Source organism: Strongylocentrotus purpuratus, unplaced genomic scaffold, assembly GCF_000002235.5.
Source record: "Strongylocentrotus purpuratus isolate Spur 01 unplaced genomic scaffold, Spur_5.0 spur5_scaffold_16, whole genome shotgun sequence".
In the NCBI taxonomy this organism is placed as follows: domain Eukaryota; kingdom Metazoa; phylum Echinodermata; class Echinoidea; order Camarodonta; family Strongylocentrotidae; genus Strongylocentrotus; species Strongylocentrotus purpuratus.
The window spans coordinates 24,387,524-24,405,648 of NW_022145601.1; the positions used below are offsets into that span (position 1 = coordinate 24,387,524).

At 36.9% G+C, this 18,125-nt stretch overlaps 1 protein-coding gene across 1 annotated transcript in view; it reads right to left on the reverse strand.

Moving 5' to 3' along the window:
* The window catches only part of LOC576236 (vacuolar protein sorting-associated protein 13D), a 31,206-nt gene extending 14,547 nt beyond the window's left edge, over positions 1 to 16,659 (reverse strand). The window contains exons 1-6 of the mRNA XM_030987487.1: positions 16,608 to 16,659; positions 14,603 to 14,780; positions 13,944 to 14,021; positions 13,157 to 13,344; positions 12,166 to 12,255; positions 7,740 to 7,856 (exon numbers count right to left, since the gene is read on the reverse strand). Of these exons, the coding sequence (XP_030843347.1) occupies positions 7,740 to 7,856; positions 12,166 to 12,255; positions 13,157 to 13,344; positions 13,944 to 14,021; positions 14,603 to 14,699 (570 nt within the window). The 5' untranslated portion in view covers positions 14,700 to 14,780; positions 16,608 to 16,659. The remainder of the gene's footprint in view (positions 1 to 7,739; positions 7,857 to 12,165; positions 12,256 to 13,156; positions 13,345 to 13,943; positions 14,022 to 14,602; positions 14,781 to 16,607) is intronic.
* Between the last annotated feature and the right edge of the window lie 1,466 nt (positions 16,660 to 18,125).

Consider the following 18,125-nt stretch of genomic DNA (forward strand, 5'->3'; position numbering starts at 1 on the left):
TGCTGTGAATGAAGACCGAGGATTATCCAAGAAGGTGAGATCTTCAAAATCTTGAAGGGTACGTCATCTGTAGTAGAGGCCCCAAAGAGATTACAATCTTTCAACAGTGATCTTGTGCAAATCACTCATTCACATAAACAAATGGGCCATAACGTGAAACATTTACAGGAATTTTTGACTGCAGTAAGGTGGGCTAAAGAGATATTTTGGATAGTAAGACTTTAAAAATCTCCAAGGGAATTACTTCTGCAGTAGTGACATCCAAGAGATCACAATGTTCAAGTCTAAGATGACTTATGCAACCTCAAGGATTCCTCTCTGCTTGTGGATTGCATGTGTTTTATCCTTGCTATCTGGAGTATTGCCTGGGAATGACATAGCGGGCAAGGATGAAAATTGGAGCTCTGTCTCCCCCAGTGGCTGCCAGCTGACGAATACCAGCCTCGGTACCAGAGCTATGTGTACTCGTCTGGGTCTTCGGTCTGTTCCTCAAGATCTTCCAAGCAACACGACAGTACTTGATCTCTCCATCAACCTGATAATAACCCTGTACAATGAGTCTTTTTCCTATCTCCCAGACATTGTCACACTTGCACTCGGAAGTAATCAAATATCGGTGATAGAAGACGGTGTCTTTGAGCATTTGGGTAATCTCAAACAATTAATCCTAGAGAGAAACCGCCTAATGTCTCTTCCAGCAGGTTTACTTAGTTCAAATAGACTTCTCTCTGTGTTCCTCCTTGGTAGCAACAATTTGAGTTCTATTCCAACAGATGCTTTGCCCTGGTCTGATAATATCAGTTTGTTTGATCTGACCAACAATACCATCTCCTTCATAAGACCCTTAGACTTCACACCCCTTCAGAACTGTCCATCGATACGACTATATCTCGGCAACAATGCATTAAACAATCTCCCATCAAATGCTTTCTCAGCTTTGAATAAAGTCAACGAGTTGACTCTTTCAAAGAATACTTTTCAGGAATTTCATATCTCTTCTATTTTAGGAATAAATGAAATTGATAAACTGTCCTTGAAAGAATGCAATATACATCATGTAATTCCACTGAACCAAACTCATAACCATATTGATGGTTCCCCCAAGATTTATTTCATAGATCTCCGAGTTAACATGCTGAGCTCCTTCCCAGATTTTGTGTTTTGGGGTTTAAATCAGACAAGTATTATATTACTTCAGCACAATCAAATCAATATTTTATCAAACAAGACTTTTTGTGGACTAGACCAGCTGGTTGAATTAGATCTATCCTATAATGGCTTAACTTCCTTACCCCTAGGCATGTTCTCCTGCAATAAAATGCTACAGCGATTGATGCTTGCTGAAAATCATATTGCAAGCTGGTCCATTGGTATATTATCTAATCTATCCTCTATTAACCACCTAGACCTGGCTTATAACAATATCAAGTATATTGAGAGAAAAAACACCATAACATTTCCTTCCCTAGCATATCTGGATCTTTCTTTCAACAAATTCACAAAGATCACAAAGTATTTTCTATGGGGTTTCCCTAATCTCAAAATACTAAACATGTCTCACAATGAAATCAAAGATACCTATTCTCCAAATGCCTTCACGAAGCTGAAGAACCTCAAAGAGCTTTATCTCACCAATGAACCTCACCAAGACATCAATGGAGCTTTTCGCTACATGGATGCACTTTGCACATTAGATTTATCAGTTTCAGGGGCATTTATTCATTCGAAACTCCAATTTACAAATACTACATCTCTCATGAAACTGGCTATGCGTGAAAATGGTTTGATGAGCACAGATTTATTTGATACCATGACCTCTAAATCACTCTTTTGGGGACTCAGATCGTTGGTCAGGCTGGACTTAAGAGGGAATTACCTAAATATGTTAGCACCAGGAACTTTCAACCCCATGAAGAAACTCGAAATACTGCTCCTCTCTCAGTCTTCTATTAAAGTCCTCAATTCCAGTGTTTTTGACAGTCTGACTTCTCTCACAAGATTGGATCTTCGTGACAATGAGATCTCAGCAATTCCTGGAGATTTACTTCAAAGTCAGCCCAGGCTTGGAGTCTTCATCATAACCAATAACAAACTTGATTCGATTCCCAAGACTCTATTCAATAGAGCGCAATCTCTGCACCACCTGTTCATGCAAGGCAACAGAATCACCACAATAGAACCTGGAACAGTATTTCCTAAAAACAGGACAACGAGCATAGACGCATCAGGAAACCCTTTCTCATGCACATGCGACTTGGGTTGGTTTGTGGAGTGGCTACATTCAGGCAATATCGAACTCATCCACCCTGATGACACACTTTGCTCACTCTCTTCCATCGAAGACATGGTGCATTCGCCAATCCTTTCGTTCCATCCTGATCAATACTGTGGCACGAATATCCTCATCATCACAGGTGTGTCCTTCTCCGTAGTTCTGGTAGCCATCCTGTGCTTGGTGGCATATCGAAAACGACGGTGGCTCAACTGCAAGCTCTTCCTCCTAAGACTAGCCATCTTTGGCTACGAGGAATTCAACCAAGACTTTGATGCCCAGGACTATGAGTACCAGCTCAACCTGATGTACGATGAGGATGACCAGGAATGGGTGGACCAGATCATGAAGCCAGTCCTGCAAGAGAGGTTTCCACATCTCCAGAAAGTGGCCTTCGGCGATAACAACCTCAACATCGAGATGTACTACATCCAAGCTCTCCACTACGTCGTTGAGAACAGCTTCAAGACTGTCCTCTTAATAAGCAACAACTCTGTGGATGAAGCCTGGTTTCTGACCAAGCTACGCATAGCCTTAGAGCACCTCAATGAGACCAGACTGGACAAGGTCATACTGATTTTCCTTGAGGACATCCAGGATGATGATCTCCCGTACCTGGTCCAGTTGTTCATGAGTAAGAACAAACCCTACATGCTCTGGACAGAGGATGGAGATGGCCAGGAACTCTTCTGGGCTCAGTTTGGAAAGAGCATGAGAGGCAACAAGGTGATCAATAGTGTTATTCCTGTTTAACACGACCGTTACTATTCACCACAAGGCAAACTAATTGTCATCCAACAAACATTAAAAACCTCCAAAACAATATTGGCAAATTTGATTACCGGCAAAGGGCTGAGAACTGCATGTGTAATAATCAATATGTATGCCTCTAAGGCCACATTCGCAGTTCCCTTGTCCTATATGTGTATTGAAGTCCGAGGTATTTTGTCCCTTACTTTACCCACAACATCAAGCTGCTGCAATTCGTAACTGAACATAACTAATTTTTAAAATTCATACCCCTTGAAAATTTGATGTTTTCTGTGGGTTTTTTTGTAACTCAAGAATATAAGCTGAACTGATTGAATACTTTTAGATGTAATATGTCACATTCTAAAGTAAAATAATTTGGGACAAATCTATTTTCACACATTTGAAAAATTACAAAACTTGATAAGCGTATGAATAATATAGTTGTTAACTGTACATTATTCATTCTCTGTAACTTGTCAAATTTACATTTCTGTCTTTTTGTGAAATATGAAACAACTTTGACTCGTGAATTTTGAGTGTTTTCGACAACTGAAGAGGTGTTTGATAGCCTTTTTTAATTTGGAGAATGAATTTGTTGCTAAATATACATGTTTAATGGTACAACTTCTACATGTAACAAAGGAGGCATAATAATACAAAGAATACTGTATGAATGGTCAAGATTGTAAATATATACGTATTTTTAACAATATAAGAGTTGTTAAAGATAAGGTTGAGTTCTGGGAAGAGGTGAAAAATAATTTGTGAGCGTTATCATTCTTATTATGCAAGTGTGGAAGAACATCAGATAAGACATGTTTCCTGAAAAGCTTGGCTCTTCAAATGCCTTTATATTCTAAATATGTCATGTAACTCATAAAACTTGGGGGTAGGTTTTTTACGCCACGTGTTCGTGTAGTCCCATATGCATCTTTCTGTGTACAGTGTTTGTAACTTTACCAAAACTTGGCCAAATTTCTTATCATTTTGATGATTCCAGAACCTTGCAATACACACCAATACTTACATGTATATGCTAGATGATCAACCTTTTCTGGTCGATTTCACACCGTTTCTTTCACAATGCAATCGCATGACCAGAACTCAACTTCATCTTTAAGTATTTTTTTTTATTTTGAAGCATCAATGTCTGACCTACATGTAGTATGTTTAGATTTATGATGATAATGCCTACAACTACTAGGTACATGTAGTGGAAATGTAATACTGTGCATTTTTAGACTACGTTATGGAATGTAGATTGCTGTAATTAAATATTTCTGAAAGTTTCCACTTCCCTTACCGGTAAGTACTTTTACTTGTACATGTATACCAGATCCGAATTCATACTCCATACTCTAGGCTCAGTGTGTTAATTCCTTAATTTGATTTTATCAAGATTTATATGACATATCGTCTGCTGAGAGTTGGGAGGGTGTTGGGTCTATGTAATGAATATGAGTTAACCCCCTTCTGTCTCTCAACAGACAATACACGCTACCATCACTCACAACTCCATTCTGAATCTATGTAATATTGGTGATCTGTGTTTTATCCATCATCATTATTGATTTCATTATAAACTGCTCAATTTATAGACAAACCTACCCTAATTACTTCAAATGTTAAATACAATTATTATGAAATGCTGTACTTATGAGCTAACGTTAATTTATTTGATAATTTGTCATGGAATGATTGTAGTACATTGTTGTTTGTATATTTATGTATCAGATTCTACAGTTTTTTTAAAAAACTTGTGTACATTATTTCTACCGTTGTTATCTATCTGGTTGTGATTCTATTTGTGATTTTATTTATATTTTAAATTGTACCACAAGTTTTAGTTGCAATTAAGGAATAATTAATTCTTTAAAAAGATATAATTACTGTGTATATTTCAACAACAGAAGAGCTGTTTAATATTTTCTAATGTGTAGAATGAATGTGTTATGATTAAATATTATTCTTAATTTCTTATGATGATTAGCAATGGTTTTATCATTCAGGTGATATTAGTACTTTGGCAATCATCTACAGGTTTTCCAATATGAGCAGGTCTTTAAAATATCCTTTAATTCATTTTTCTAAGTGTATGATCAACGAATTTGCTCCATGTTTTATTGGGATAACATATAATCGTGTACTAAGATAAGAAAGTTCTACTTGGTACACTTTATTAGAATTTTAAATCTACAATCAATTCATTCTTGAAAAACTTGATTATTATCTGATTTGTTTAAATCAATATCAATAAATTGGATCGAAGCACAATTGATGTATGGTTTCTTACTTCCATGACCTTTGACATATTGACCTTTACCCCTGGTACAGTTTATTCATTAAAGTTTAGTCATTAAAATACAAGTCTGCATTTTGGGCTGTGTTATGAATTGTATAGCCGGGTTTGGGGCTTGTATAATCTTGATCGATATTGCAGACGTTCTGTCGCATGTCAATTAGCTGTTGCACAATCTGTAAATTGGTAAACTATTAATATGACTAATAGAATTTGAGAATATAACTATAATGGCCGAGAACGGTCGTGAAAATCAACAAGACGGAGAAAATTCTGGTTCGCTCGTGCGCAGATTGATTTTTTCACTCGCGTTACCGTCGTCTTTGCCTTCCGTCATGTTTGCGTGATATCATGATAACCATCATTTTTGTGATTAATCAAGGTTTTTTACTTCTGACCTCTGACCTTATGAGTCAAAAAATAATTTCATCTCCTTACAAGGGTGCATACAAGACTCAAATTCAGTTTACTGTTTAAATGATTCATAACAAATTGTGTTGACCAAAGTACTGTAACACATGGTAAATACAAAACAAGGGAAACGCTCTCGCCGGTCTCGCCTGCATTACGCAATTCAATGTGATGAAAAATTGAGGTTGGGACATTGTTTATAGGCAGGGTGGCCCATAAGCAGGCCCCCCAAAATGAAATCCTCTGAATATAATCAGCATTTTGAAGTGAATATTGACTAAGAATCATCAGAAGAATTATTTACTATAATTTGTACTGAGATTGATAACTTTAATGGAATATGAACAAATAACAAAAAAAATGATTTATCAATCCTCATATTAAGTTGTGAAAACATAATCCAAGTCTACTGACCTAAAATGACATTTGAACTTGACTTTGTGACCTGGAATCTGTGTCATATGATTTGTGATACTTGATAACACTTGTGTACAAGTTTCATGAAATTTGAACAAACGCTTTTGAAATTATGCTAAAAATTCAAAATCTTGATGTTTTGATGCCACAACAAAGTCTAAGTTTGCAGACCTGAAATTACATTTGACCTTGACTTTGTCAACTTAAAGACTAATCACATGATTGATGATCACATTTTCTTGAAATTATCAAAAAACAAGACAAAAGCGACTGTCTCCTCTATGCCCTCTTTGTGGCCTTTGACCTAGTTACTCCAAAATCGAATCAGATTGTCTTCCTATGGTGTACATGTACATACTATCATCAAGTTTGAAGTTCATATCTCTGGTGGGCGTATTAAAGGTAATACAAAGTTTTGGTATGGGGTCATGAATTTGGTTCAAATGAACATATTGAAAGGGCCATTGAAAGCATATGCGATCCTACAATATTCAGTGATCGTTGTCGTGGTTGAAATCCCTTTATATTTTATAGCTCCCTCTCAAGGTCAAGATATTACACATACACAGGGGCATCCAAATATATATCAAAATTGTAAAGAATCACTATCCAACCAATGTTCAAAATTTCCCAAAACTTTGTATTACCTTTAAGAAGCAAAAACATGTAAGTTTGAAAACATGACTGCCATCTCAAGTCTCCAATGTGCACGCGTACATGTACATGTACAGGCTGTTTGTATCAACTCAATACAGTCACATAATCCTTCTAAAGCCTGGTACACTGTAGGTATCAAATTAATCCTGCGGCCTTCAATCAGATCATACATATGCAGTAAACATGGATTGTTCCTTTATGTGACATGCTCTCTCAGACATTCACTACAGATGTAGCATGCAGTCGTGAAGAGACATGGTTTCCTTTTCCATTTAAGCATTTTATACTGTTGCTGTTGAAGTAATCATATACAGCTCTTTCCCACATTCACATAATGTGCCCCCTTTGTAAATTTCTACCCATTTTTTCCATCAAATTTCTATGAACTGTGTGCACACTTTTGGAGTTGAATATGTACATATATATGTCTATGTACTAAGTTTTGGGCAAGAATGTAGTGTATGTGAATTGTCAATTGGCAAAAATGTCATACAGGTCATATAAAAAAAAAGAGTACTTTCCGGCAATATTTTGGCACTGCTCAATTTTGTTCACCAATGTATGCACATACATGTAGACATCAGTTCAGGGAACTGCTGATGATACACAGCATACCAGAATTACGGTATATTTTTCATAACAAAATTTCTAATGTAGATAACTGTTGTCAGCTTGCTGCTTACTAAACCAAGATTACTTTTGTACATCATATCACTGGTTAACAAGTTTAAAGCCTATCTGCACTAGTTTGGTCAGGAAGGATTAGACCTCCTTGCATGGTCACTGACAGGTGGTTATCTCATCAAATCAGCTCTCAATCAACATAAGAAAAAGGGGACCATGGGGGACCAACGGTCACCGCTTAGGCATTGTTTGCTATATAGAGGGCACAAGTAGCTATAAATAGTGCAGTGGGGCTTTAAGACTTACATAGTTCTCATCGGTGCTGACAGCAGAGATGCTTTTGATGGTGATCCCGAAGGCTAGATTCATGCCGGGCAGGATGGTCGAGTCCTCGTACCGGATATGGACATCCTTGATCTTGAGCTGTGGAGAGAACACAGAAAATAATCAAACTTAAAGGTAATACAAAGTTTTGGGAAATCTTGAAAAATGGGTGGATAGTGATTCTTTACAATTTTAATATATTTGGATGCCACTGTGGATGTATTAAAAACACCAGAAATTTGAGCCCCTAAAACACTTCTGCTTTCGAGAAAAATTGAATATAAAGATTTACCGGTGCTCCCGGTAAATTTTGATAAATTTCAAATAGCTCCTACGGCCGTACAATGGTAGCTGTGACCATGAAAATCTCAGAGTATGTAGTTGTGGTATATAATTTTCGAACGAGAATAGCTAATCAGTCAATTTTAGTCAATAAACATTGTTTTATAGCTTAATTAATAACTTGACCTTGAGAGGGAGCTATTCAATATAAATTTCATAACTTTAGAGTCGATTTCGACCGCGACACCGATCACTGAATATTGTAGGATCGTATATGCTTCCAATATGTTCATTTGAACCAAATTCATGACCTCATACCGAAACTTTGTATTACCTTTAACCCATTGACTGCTGAATTCTCTAATCCGTATATAGGCTCAAAGGTACTATGTCCCATTTGCAGGCCAAAAAATGTAAAAGTTAAATTCCAACTGCATTTGAAAGATAATACTAATTTAGAACTTCCCTAAAAACGATGGGGCTTGAAAATGTCTTCAAGTGGGAAAATAACGACTATTAGTTGTCAAATTGACTTTAGGGCTATAGAGCCCAAAAGTAATAGTCTTGATTTTCAGACGATTGTACCGAATGGTCATACGTTTTATGCTGCGCAAAGATTCAATCAGTTTAGTCTTGGCCATCACAAGAAGTGGGTTATTGATGTAGACAAATGCTCATGTACCCTTTACAACTCTTTTCATGTATGTTATTACCAAAGAAGAAAAAAAGCCAGTCAGACAATCAATAGTGTCTGACAGTGAAGTCTAGCAAGTAAATGGGTTTCCTTGCATAATTTGAATATGAGGACACTGCTAATGTTTAAATTTCACAGATAGGACATACGTGACATATTCATAATTCCTGCAAAGTTCTACAGCATTTGAGGTTGGCTGCAAAAGGGACATAGTACCTTTAATGGAGGGAACATCCGGTTCCAGTAGGCAAATGGTTAACACATTATATAGAGAGCAATCCCACAAGGGCAGGAGGTAATGGAATGAGATCATTCTCCGATACCATTGAATGGCATTTACATACAAAATGTTTTCTGTTACCTAAAGGACCATTGTAGTATCAATTAGTAAAATATTATTTGGAAGATTGGAATGTTACGATTTCTCGCACATGAAAGGCTTATTCATGTACAGTAGTAGTAGCTGTCTGTCGCGAAGCGACAATGACCGCCTTCATTTTCACTTTACAGCTGTTCTCCATACAGCTCGCTGGCCTGCAGCAGTTGTCCAAGTCTTGGTTTCTATTTGCCTCCGCTTAAGGTTCCTCTTGATCGTGTCCTTGTAGCGAAGCCGTGGACGACCAATCCCTCTTTCGCCAGCGGGTAGTTGCGAGAATAGTACTTGCTTTGGTAACCTCTCAGAGGGCATCCTGATGACATGGCCTGTCCATCGTAGGTTCTTCCTGATGAGCAGGTCCTCCATAGAAGGAAGGTTTGCTCGCTCTAGTACCTCTTTGTTGGTCACCTTGTCCTTCCAACTGATTCTCATGATTGCTCGAAGGTGTCTCATCATGAACGCGTGAAGTTTCTTTACTTGACTTGTGTAGAGAGTCCAGCTTTCCGCACCGTATAAGAGAGTGGATAGGACGATAGCCCTGTAGATTTTGCACTTCACTCTTGTTGAGACATGATGGTTGTTCCATAGCCTGGTTCGCAGTCTTCCAAAGGCACTGCTGGCCTTTGACATTCTTTTCACCAGCTCAGAGTCGATGTACAGTACAAGTATATCAAAATAATGACGACAGCATTATTGCTACATAAATAGAGAATCTAGAATTCATCTCAATTAACATTGCAGTCAATGTTAAACACCTATTGTCTCCAGCTCTTTCCATGAAGACATTAATCAAGGTAAATTCAAATCTAATTTAATCTTTATTTCCCCCAAAAAATGGATGGCCTCACAATATTTGTGTAGGAATTATGTTTACGTTATTTTTTCAGCCCAATATACAATTTCTTATCAGATACCATTATAATTTCTACCCTCTTGTAATATTGTCTTTTTATGTAGTACCTATATCCACACTGTAATGCTTGTGGCGCTTAAAGATAAACTTGAGTTCTGGTAATGCGATTGCATTGTGAAAGAAAAGGTGTGGAATGGATCAGAAAAGTTGATCATATAGCATGTAAGTAATGATGTGTAATGCAAGGTTCTGGAGTCATCAAAATCATCATAAATTTGGCAGAGTCTTGGTAAAGTAACAATCACTTACACAGAAAGATGTATATGGGACAACACACATGGTGTCGGGGCTAGTACTACCCTGATTTCCTTATCTTTCTATGCTCATTACTCAGCCAGTATACATTTTCTTCCAAAATTGTTTGGCACATGACATTTATTTGTAATCTTGAACATTCAGTGTAAGTTTCATTAGATTCTGTGAGAATTCATTTTCTTTTTTTTACCAGAACTCAAGTTTATCTTTAAACATTATTACCCCAGTTATAGCTGAGATGCCAAAGTAACTAGTGCACCTGGGTGGAGAGTGGCAAGTATAAGTATACCAGTACTTGTTAATACATGTGATGTAAGAGAAAGATGCAGGAGTACAATTGCTACAAGGAAAAATGTACTGTAAATCTCTGTGTATAAGGCGCACCCCTATTTTGAAGACTAAATTAAAAAAAAAATTAAAAAATCTGTCATCTTTAGTTTTAAAACCAACATTATTACTAGGTCTTACTTAGTTCCAATCGGCAAGGTTTTGTTGCCCCTACAGAGCTCTAAAAACAATAATTATCGGCAAGGTTTTGTTAAACGTTTAGCACAAAAAACGTAACGACTCAGGCTTATCGAAAACCACTAAAAAGTAGCATTTTGAGGACTCAAAATATTCTGTACCTGTGTATAAGGCGCACCTCCGATTTTTTATTTTTGCCGACGGAAAAAAAGTGCGCATTTACAGTAAATGGAATGTATTTTAGTGGATTCCCCCTTTGTAGTACATATTAAATCAGCACAAAATTGATAGTATTGACTTTTACATTCTAATAATCTAAGATACAATGTAAGGCCTGATTGGATCTTATCTTGTTGCTAATTTTGATTTGAACTTTGAACTGTACTTTACAATTACTCATCTACATGTACCCGATACATGATGACACATACAAGTCGCATACATGTACATATAATCTATCATGCTCTGATTATATCCCCTAAAACGTTACCAAATAATTAAATATGGTTATAAGCTGTATGGGGCAACATGTATTGTTTGCTTTTAAAATTTATTTTTGTCAGTCTAGGTCGGAAAAAGTGCACCATTGAACGTGCATATGCTATTTATGGACCACTGGATGAACTTTAGGACATGCTGGTAGGTAATGAATCGGTACTATTAGTATGATGTTACATAAAGTATAGATGTACATTTCGTATAAACCGTACATGTTGCATTGTACAGAGCATTACAGGTAAATAGACCCTATCCGATGGAAAGCTGAATGAACATAGAATACAAATATAAAGCAATAACAAATATTTTCTCTGTCAGTATTGAACAAAAGCAAATCAAAACCTCATTTTCCTTCCAAGTTATGGGTCAACAGGGTCAATTAGGCCGCAGTTACGGTGACGACATTACATGTGAACACGATCTGCTCGTCTATATAGCTGAGGCAATGAGCCATGCTTTATTTAATGCAAAGTCATTGTGAATCTGCGTATTCCACCTAAAATGATGTCATCAAGTCGATAGCTAGGTTTAAAGTCAACTACTTCCGATTTACAAAGCTTTAAATTTTGAGTTTTCAGAGAGCTATACTCCTATGACAGGCACTAAAATAGCCTATAATTGACATTGCTGCAATCTCTGGCTTATAAGCTTTCTGTTGATATGTAAATTTATCTATTTCACATTTTTTATTCCGACAGGGTCTTTGAACATCAAACATCATTAAAAGATCTATACACAAGATCTTAGTCTGATTCAGAGGATGTTGAACTGTGCTTTCTCTGCATTCCCTCCAATTTCACAAATTCATTCAGCAAATACTTACTTGCATTTTGCAATATTCAGTGGCAATATGATTCTGAGACAGTTTCATTCATGACTTCCAAAATTATGATAGGAGTAGGTTGATGAAGAGAGACTGACTTACTTGTAGATTCTCCAAGACATTGTAGAAGATGTTTGTAGAGTATGCATACCAAGATGTATCCTCATTCGGACCAGAGGCTTCCATTTTTCTCTAAAAGTACAAGAAAAGAAGTTTGTATCATTAGAAAGGGCGATTACAATAAATGAAATAATAGTAAAGATATAATGACTGCTCTAATATTTGAGGGATAGTTGTTTTTATAGGCTCAAGGGGATGTTACATACTGTTATCAGCCCGTAAAAAACGTAATTCCGATGAAAAAAATTTGGATGAAAAACAGAGTAATTCCGGCAAAAACGGAATGGTTGGCAGCTCTGGAAGTGCATCTTTTGGAAAATGACATCAAATGTCTTCAAATGTATCATCATCTCTCAATTTGATGGATGCGGTAAAACCAGAAACTTGCACAGGCATGCTAATGTCATGCATGTGAGAGTGAATTTTCAGGATGCATCTTATAACAGCAAAAAAGTAGATGGCACTTCGACTGTGCTCCGCCATAGGGTGATTTTACAACCCAAAACGGAAGCAATTTTTTTAAATTCAAGTTTGATTGTAATCGATCTGCCAGTTCTAATGATAATGCGATCACAAGCTATTTTTGAATACATAATGAGCCCCACAACTTTTGACCATTGACCTCATGACCCTAAAATCTAATCAATTCATTGGCTCTGCAAGATACATACATGACCCAAGTTTGGCGCTAATCTATCCATCGGTTCTTAAGATAATGCGACCACGAGCTATTATTGCATACATATTGAGCCCTGTGACCTTTGACCTTGTGACCCCAAAATCTAATCAGTTCAGTGGCTCTGCAAGATACATACATGACCTAAGTTTGGCACGAATCCATCAATTGGTTCTTGAGATAACGCGATCACGAGAACCGGACGTACATGTACAGATGTACTGACGGACGGACAGCTCGAAAACATAATGCCTCTGGATAAAAATTATAAAAATTTGTGATGTATCATCTTCTTACCTTCCATTGAGCCTCGATGGCATCCAGCTGCTGCTGCTTCCTGTCCTGTTCCGGGGCCTCCTCTTTCTCATCGTACTTGGTCCTCAGAGCAGGACCAGCTACCAGGTACAGGTTCTCTATAGAGATCACCCATGGCTCCGTCTTTAGATGCGTGACTGGGATCTGAAGACGAATCTTTCCAATGAACCCTGCAAAATTAGATGTTGAAACCCACATTTTTTTTCTTCTTTTGATCAAACTGTACAAACTTAATAAAAAGTTAAATTGAAAAGAAACAATAGAGAAGTTAAATTCATGTATACATGTATACTCAGTATTGAAATACTCGTTACAGAGAGAAATACATGTAAAAAGCAAATTGCTATCATTTTTATGACAACCTAAACTGTAAATCAAAAAGGATTATGAAAAAATTAAAAACACAGATTTAGATAAATAGAACTAGTAAAGGGGACAACAAAATAAAAAAAGACAACAAATTAGAGACGGTGGCAGAGGATGGGGATAATCTTCACAAGCTATGGTCAAACCAGAACCTTGAAGAAAAGAAGAGACTTATATAAAATGCAAATATGTTGTGATGTGATTCATTTATTTTGTAGCATAAAAATGGAAAGCACCCTAAATTTCACAACAGTGGTCAAAATTATTGGTTTTACAATAATGCTTCTGAACAGACACGTCATAACATCTGTTTTGAGCCAGAAGGATATGAACTAATATAACTAACACAGAGCTAACGCCCTTATGGCTCTAAACAGACAATATAAATCAGCTTGATCCATACCAGCTTTGACTTCGACGGGCAGGTCTAATTCTTTCAAGGCATCTTTCCTCAATGGAAGATTTTCCAGTTCAACTGCACCTGTATTAAAGAATTTAAAAAAAAAAAATGGATGAGTTATCACTCAATCTCGGAATTTGAACAACAACAAAATGGAAAATTAACACATTGCCTACTGGAACCGAGTGGTTCCTGTACAAAGTCTATAGGAATTAGAGAATTCAGTAAACAATGGGTTGTGAGATCACCACTATGCAACACAAATACATGTTAATACTGCTCTACATCCCTTTTGGGGCATTCCATATTTCTGTAAACAACACATACCTGTATGACAGTGAAACCAGTGAATATTTGCTGCAAGTAGTTGAGAATTTGTCTTCACTGCTAGTCGCATATCAAACATACATGTACAAAATCATTTGTAATAATTGAAAGAGATATACGTGCAATACAATTCACACATTACATAGGGTCACTGGAATTCCAGTCATTTTTTAGAAGAGCTTCTCAATTCTTCTACTTACATGACATGCTTAGAAGCCTGGCCTGGATTCCTTAACCCATTCAATACAAACTCTCTTTCTTCCAACACATCTCTATGGGTCTATATATTATATTTACATGAAATACAATAGTATCAAAAAGGGTTAATAACATACCAGACAGAAGTCCTATTGAGAGCTGATCTGTGTTGAGGTTCTCAACATATTCTCCCAGATAGGTATTGAGAACCCATGCTGCCAACCGTTCTAACATCACGGCTTGACTTGGGAATCCTCTAGGCTAAAGAATCCTTAACTGCATCATTGAAAATCTAATTTCTGCGGTTTCTCGTTTCTGTAAAGACACTAAAAAAAATTATTAATGAGAAAAAAGAATAAAAATAGAGGCAGAAGCTGTTCTCGTCTGCAATCAAGGGTAACTTATCCCTGTATTTTTATGAACATGTATATTGCATAAGAACTAGGGAACAAAAGCACTGGGTCATTAAAGTGCCATCTAGCAATAGCATGTATTTGGAATATATCTTTGATTTTGGAAACCAACATACTGCAGCGGTAAATTGGTAGATGGGTACCTGGTAGGAAGAAATTCCTTGAATGCTTTTGGCGCCTTTTCATGGTAGCTCAGCTAAAGCTAGGTAATGATTTTATGATTGCAAGTCTCTAAGGGAGAACAGGACTTATTACTGATGATGAGGCTACCTTGGGTAAACAAGACATATTATTATTATTATCATTATTTTTTTTTCTTCTTCTTTTTGTCTCATATCATCCAAAGTGAAGAAAGGTACATTGATATTACTACTGTAGCATAACTAGTCCAGTAGTTTAGTAAGACGTAGAGGGCGTTATAGTTAATTGTGAAATATATATGTGTACATCGTGAGATGTCAGGGAGTCAGCGCTTAGCTGCCATTGGGGCAGGTTCTACATAGTTGTGATCTGTGAGTCAGCGTCGGGCTGTCGTTGCGACAGGTCCGTTACCAGGAACGAGTAAAGTTACTTGAACTGCAGATACTGTGCAATTGTTGTTTCTTTAGTCCTGTCAGACATTCAGTGATTGCTGGAGTGAGTAAAATGAGAGCTAGTCCACGTTATTTCTTACACGATATACTTTTGTGAGAGCCCACTGAGAGTTGAATGATTGTCGAGAGCGTGAACCGGGTTTTGAGAGACTGCAAGGCAGAACGCTACCCCGGCAGAGCCCGGTTACGCCACACTACTTTATCAATAATTGTATTATGTATTTATTAATGAATTCATAGCGGAGGGGTCATTCAGCTTTGTCTTTTTGCCATGAATTATTGGATCTCTGTACAACTGTACCATGTTGGCGTCAACCAATCCATTTATAAATAGAAATAAGAATACTTGTTTTCATTAGCTTCCGCTTGTAAACAAAATCCTTTAAACACATGTTATTAACCAAAGGAATTAATTGAATAAAAAAAAATTCACAGAAGTTAATTCAAATGTATTTGTAAACCAATTACAGCATCAGATTTCAATCATTAAAGCTGTGACCATAGAATCGGTGTGACCATTTTTGTTCGACTCAGTTTTGGCCACAAATGAATCTTTTAATAACTGCTTGACAAACTCAAGGACATGTTGTTACAGATGATGGTGAGATCCTTCCAGTCCTTTGACCTATTCAACTTGTAGGTTGAATAGATGAGAGAGCTTGCCATTAATTTAACAAGAACAACAAAATTATTTCAATTTTCTGCTCGACTTGTTTTGTCTCAAAACATTTGCCATTTGCATGATTGTTCTTTCCTTCACTTAGTCTAGTCAGTCTCAGTCATTCTTTTGCCTCAGGAAGATAATAAACATCTTCATATATCACATTAGAGAGGACAATCTATCTGATATACCAGTCCAGGATAAATAAGATAGCATACAAAACTATTTGCAGTGGTGACACATCAACGTTCAGACCTCGGTCCTCTTGGCCTACACAAAAATCAACACACGGGACCGAAGCCATACAAACTGACATTTCGGTCAGGATATCTTATCACGTAAAAATGACATAAAGAATAACTTTAACCCGAATTTTCTCATACAGTTCTATTTCACATATAATATTACATAGGTAATTAGTACTACCAAGGATTGAATAACTCGTTTTATCCCACAAATCATAATTTATATTTACCAGTTTGGGAGTGTCTTCTCCGGATCAGATTTAGAGAAAGATTAAATCTAAGATTGATAACTTTCATCTAATAGCATACGCGTTTGATGTATCGTAATTTCAGGGAGCTCGAAGCGCGCAAGGAGCAACGGGCCCTTATATAAACTAGATAAGAAATGTACACTGTTGGTCATAATGGTGGAAAAATTATTTTTACCCCAATTTTTTGAATGATTTTGACAATGATTTATTCCTAATAGATCTAGATAATAGTATACATTCTCAGATTTTATTGAATGACAATTGGGGAGTGTTTGTTTTGCGTGACTGCTAAAGCAAAGCAACTAGGGTATGTCCTTAAGTCATATCTGACAGTAATGGGGATTAATACCTCTTAAAAGGGCACTAATATAGCACATCGACACGGTTTATATCCTGGGGGCTCACAGTAACGAGGCCATTGCTTAGTCAATGAATCATGACTGACGCAGTTGTACACTGTTGGTCATAATGGTGGAATAATTATTTTTACCCCAATTTTTTGAATGATTTTGACAATGATTTATTCCTAATAGATCTAGATAATAGTATACATTCTCAGATTTTATTGAATGACAATTGGGGAGTGTTTGTTTTGCGTGACTGCTAAAGCAAAGCAACTAGGGTATGTCCTTAAGTCATATCTGACAGTAATGGGGATTAATACCTCTTAAAAGGGCACTAATATAGCACATCGACACGGTTTATATCCTGGGGGCTCACAGTAACGAGGCCATTGCTTAGTCAATGAATCATGACTGACGCAGTTGTACACTGTTGGTCATAATGGTGGAATAATTATTTTTACCCCATTTTTTTGAATGATTTTGACAATGATTTATTCCTAATAGATCTAGATAATAGTATACATTCTCAGATTTTAATGAATGACAATTGGGGAGTGTTTGTTTTGCATGAGTGCTAAAGCAAAACAACTAGGGGACCTATGTCCTTAAGTCATATCTGACAGTAATGGGGATTAATACCTCTTAAAAGGGCACTAATATAGCACATCGACACGGTTTTGATCCTGGGGGCTCACAGTAACGAGGCCATTGCTTAGTCAATGAATCATGACTGACGCAGCGGGCGCTAGGGTACGTCGACGCGACCCCACACAAAAAAACAAAGAAAATGCAATAAGTTTTCGATAATTCATTGCATTTTGCCCCGACCCCCAACATAAATGTTGGCATGCCTTAAACCATAATGCATGGCCGTACAGAGGGATTTTTCCTGTTGGGGACTGGGGGGAAATGCAATGAATTATTGAAAACTTATTGCATTTTCTTTGTTTTTGTGGGGGCGTCGACGTAACCTAGCGCCCGCTGCATACAGTCATGATTCTTTGGCTAAGCAATGGCCTCATTACTGAGAGCCCAAAACCAAAACCAAAACCGTGTCGATGTGCTATATTAGTGCCCTTTTATGAGGCATTATACTGTCAGTTATGACTTAAGGACGTAGGTTCCCTAGTTGATTAGCATAGTAGCACACAAA